This window comes from Lactuca sativa, chromosome 8 (assembly GCF_002870075.4).
Source record: "Lactuca sativa cultivar Salinas chromosome 8, Lsat_Salinas_v11, whole genome shotgun sequence".
Lineage (NCBI taxonomy): Eukaryota > Viridiplantae > Streptophyta > Magnoliopsida > Asterales > Asteraceae > Lactuca > Lactuca sativa.
In genome coordinates, this window is record NC_056630.2 from 157,483,297 (window position 1) to 157,487,165 (window position 3,869).

Here is a 3,869-nt window from a genome sequence, read left to right on the forward strand (position 1 = left end):
TATGGTATATGTTGATATGTGATGGTATACTGGGTTGTGGTAGGCCAGCTAGGACTAAAGGCCAAGGTACTCAGGGCGATCCGAATAGACTGAAGGCCTACGAGGTGGACCAGTCAGGCCGAAGGTGCAGAGAGCGGTCCAGATAGGCTAAAGGCCCGGTGAGGTAGTCCAGTCGTGTTAAAGGCTCTGTATGCATGTTGCTGTTTGTTATGTTTGTGTGGTGGTACTTTGGCGTAACTCACTAAGCATTTTCTTACAGTTTTAGTTTTGTTTTAGGTACTTGTGAGGATTGTTGCAAGGCAAAGGCGTGGCCATACACATCCTTGGTTTTATGTTGTTGATCTTGGGAGACTTCGGTTTTGAATAATGTTTTTGGAAACAATGGTTATGTAAACACTTCTTTTTAGTAAATGGGTTGTTTTCAAAAGTTTAAATTTCTTGTGATTTTTGAGATGTTACAGTAAACCCCTCCCCCCTCACTTTTAGTTGTTTTTCTTAGTAGTTATTTTATTAATTAAATATTGTTCTATGTGATTGATACCTAAATTACTTTTCTATTCTATAATTCGACTTGGTACACTGCCAAAGTGTATTAGTTAGTTAAGTTATGTTAGGTTATAAATGTAAAATTGGTAGGTATAATTTTGCACATCAGTATCCTTGGTCGGAATATGGGTTTTCACCATTATATGAGTGTAGTCAGTTGAACGAGCTACTTTTTAAGAATAAATGTATTCTTTGGCTAAGTGTGTAGCCTTGGTCTAGATATCTGACCCTTATAGGTGTAGTTAGCAGGCCGAGCTACATTTTAACAATAAGTGTATTCTTTGGCTAAGCAGGTAGCCTTGATCGAAATATGGCATTTGAACATTATATAAGTGTAGTCGGCTGATCGAGCTACATTTTAAGAATATGTGTATTCTGTGGATAAGCATGTACCCTTGCTCAGCATATGGTTTTCACCATTATATAAGTGTAGTCGGCTGACCGAGCTACATTTTAAGAATATGTGTATTTTTTGATGTTCAGTGAATTGCTTCATTCGTCTATTTTATCCATTCATGATTAAAAGTAGTGGTTGCCATCCTTTTTACCTAGTTTCCCCTGGTTGTTCATGGTAGTGTTGAATGGGCTACCTTCATATTCTTCCCTTGTCTGCTCCTTTATCTCGATCCGAGATCGTAACATTTCTATCATTCCCGTTCGTTTCTTCTTATTTCCCCATGGTAACAATCCGATTACTTGTCTCTTCCTTTTGTAACCTTCTTTATGAACCTTGTTTATTTGTGTCTTATTGCTTTTGTATAATTCTCTTAAGCTTTTCATTTTTGTCTTCTAATTATGTTGTTACCTACTTCTCCATCCTTTGAGTGGTTTCTCCTTATCCTTACTTTTAATTGTTTTGTTGTCCTCAACATTGCCTAACTCAGTGATTGCGGTACTTTTTTAGTGCGTATTCCTTCGACCTCACCTTGCTCTTTATTTGCCATTTTTTTCTAGTCCTTGGGTGCTAATTGGTGTAATGTTGATTGTCCAATTAAACTTTTCACAATCATAGACGTGTCACCTTTCCATGACATGCCATGTTGCTCTGTCTGCCAATAGTTTTAATGCATGTGCCAGACACTTATTCTCATCGAAGTTGTTAATATCGAACATCGGGGTTCTTGGTATGACCATTCTAGCAAATGTCTTTGTTTTCTTTCATTACAAGAATTCTATTTTTTTCTAGTGCTCTAAAATCGTTAAGGTTGTTGTTGCCATTGTTTCTACTTTGAGTTTGATCCATATGCCCTAATATTCTCTTAGTTGTTTTGCACCCACTCCTGACATCGTGTGGAACTTGACCACCCCGTGGAATGTTGACGTTATGGATTTAAACTTATGCATTGTTGTCCTCCCGAAAATTATGTCATATGGTGATGACACATTTTTTAGGACAAAACGTACGATTTGGGTATTGTTTTTGCTGTTATTGTGATCAATTAGGGTAAGTGGTAACATGATAGTACCTTCTGGCCATATGGCATGGCCAATAAAGCTAATCAGGTGGTTTTTAGGCAGTTCGACTTTTTTCTGTACTTACGCTGGTAGTTGTTTGTAAAAATTCTTATACATGACATTAGTGGAACTACTAGAAAAACAGCCTTTTACGACGCGCAAACCACGACACTCATTGATTTATGTTACGCAAAAGAGAGTGACGTTAAAAAAGTGTCATCTCTTCAAAAAATTTATGGATTTAGGTCACGCATTATTGCGTGCCCTTAAATTAGTGTCTCATTTAAAAATATAAAAACATGGAGGGCACTTGTGCGTCCTCTGTGAATGTCACTTTATATTTTTTTAAGAAACGCGCGTCTCCGAGGGAAAATGAAATCCCAAAATTTTTAAACCCCCACCTTCTTCTTCCTCATCTCCACCCCTCACCCACATCCACTGCCTCCAATCGCCGTTGCCTCTTCTAGCCTCAAACTGCGGCGATGCACCTTCTTTCTTGAAGAATGCTTCATTTACCACCATCGTCCGATTATGTGAGCCCAAGGAATTGACGGAGACGAAGAAGATTATGGATCGATCGCTTCACATCATGTTTAAGGTTAAGGGTTTGAGATTTCTTCCAAATCGACCCTCACACTAAATGGTTTGATCTCCTCTTTTTTTTTTTTACCTTGTTCCCTCTATTGATGCCTCCACCTTCTACCATTGATGTTGATCTTTGAATTAGCAACAAGAAGCCCTAGGGCCTCCGCCTTCACCCACCTCCAGCGCCTCCTACATTTATTAATTCAATCTTATCCCTCTCTTTACTCCTCTCTTTCTCTCTATCTCCCTCTATCCTAAAAGTTTCAAAATGGGAAAAAGCTCCTTCATCTTATCCTTAAACTCATCCCCCTCAGCCAACTAATTTGTATATAACCACACAATCACCTCATCAATCGCATCCTCAATCTTCTTATCAACCGGAGTCAACTTCTCACCAAGCTTCTCATCTTTCGCTGTGTTCCTCATGTTGTACGTATAATTCACTAAAGCATTCTTCACCTCCAACTTCTTCTTGGGCTCCTCATCTCTAGACTTATACTTCCCAGCTTCCTGAACCATCTTCTCAATCTTATCCTTTGAAGGTCTTCCTTTGTCATTAGTAATTGTAATATTGTTCTTTTGCCCTGTACCTTGCAATATTATCTTTCAAGAAGACCCTTCACATGCTTTCCCAAATTGGAACGATACTAGATGTAAGTTTGGACATGAAAAGTCGCCGCCGTCCCCATTCCATCGGTACTACTTCATTTTTTCATCTTGCGCTGTGTTCCTCATGATTGATTAGTTTTTGTTAGAAAATGTCATTTGGTTTCCTTTCCTGTATTTATTTCTCAATTTTTTTTTTGGTTCTGTGAGAATTGAAAGGCCATGTATTCTGATCAACATAATGTGCACATCATGTGTTTGTTAAAATGTCTAAACCAAATTTTAAGCTTTAGTAGACCACTTAACGTATCACATCAGCCATGATACATTTTAAGCTTTAGTGCACATTATATGTTGTGGCATTTATAACTTTTTATAAACTTCTACAATTGTAGTTGTACATTGAAGAATTTGATAAATTTCAGCTGCTTGTGCCTTTTTCTTAACTTTCTTGTTTACTGGACATATTATTGCATTAAGGGTCTTATCTGTTCTAATTATCCTTTTCTTTTTGCAGATTAAGGCACTGAAAAAGAATGTTGTGAAGCTATTTGAAAATTTAGATAAATATGGTTAGTGCATGAATTATATTCTAACATGGGAGATATCATTATTTTTTATACATGCTTCCTGTTTTTATACAATTTTGTAGATGATGGGGCCAATTTCTTTTATGA

At 37.4% G+C, this 3,869-nt stretch overlaps 1 protein-coding gene across 1 annotated transcript; it reads right to left on the reverse strand.

Moving 5' to 3' along the window:
• Positions 1-2,755: 2,755 nt before the first annotated feature.
• LOC111884054 (heat shock 70 kDa protein 2-like) lies at positions 2,756-3,105 on the reverse strand. The gene is made up of 2 exons (XM_023880385.1): positions 2,921-3,105; positions 2,756-2,840 (listed from the first exon to the last, which is right to left on the reverse strand). Exons 1-2 carry the CDS (start codon positions 3,103-3,105, stop codon positions 2,756-2,758), a joined length of 270 nt encoding a protein of 89 aa, XP_023736153.1.
• Positions 3,106-3,869: the final 764 nt, after the last annotated feature.

What these genes read in the sequence shown, in the direction of transcription:
- LOC111884054 (XM_023880385.1), bottom strand. Translation starts at nt 3,105, where the DNA reads ATGGTTCAGGAAGCTGGGAAGTATAAGTCTAGAGATGAGGAGCCCAAG. An exon ending in ATTGATGAGGTGATTGTGTG is followed by an intron (nt 2,841 to 2,920) that starts GTTATATACAAA and finishes TGAAACTTTTAG; the next exon opens with GATAGAGGGAGATAGAGAGA.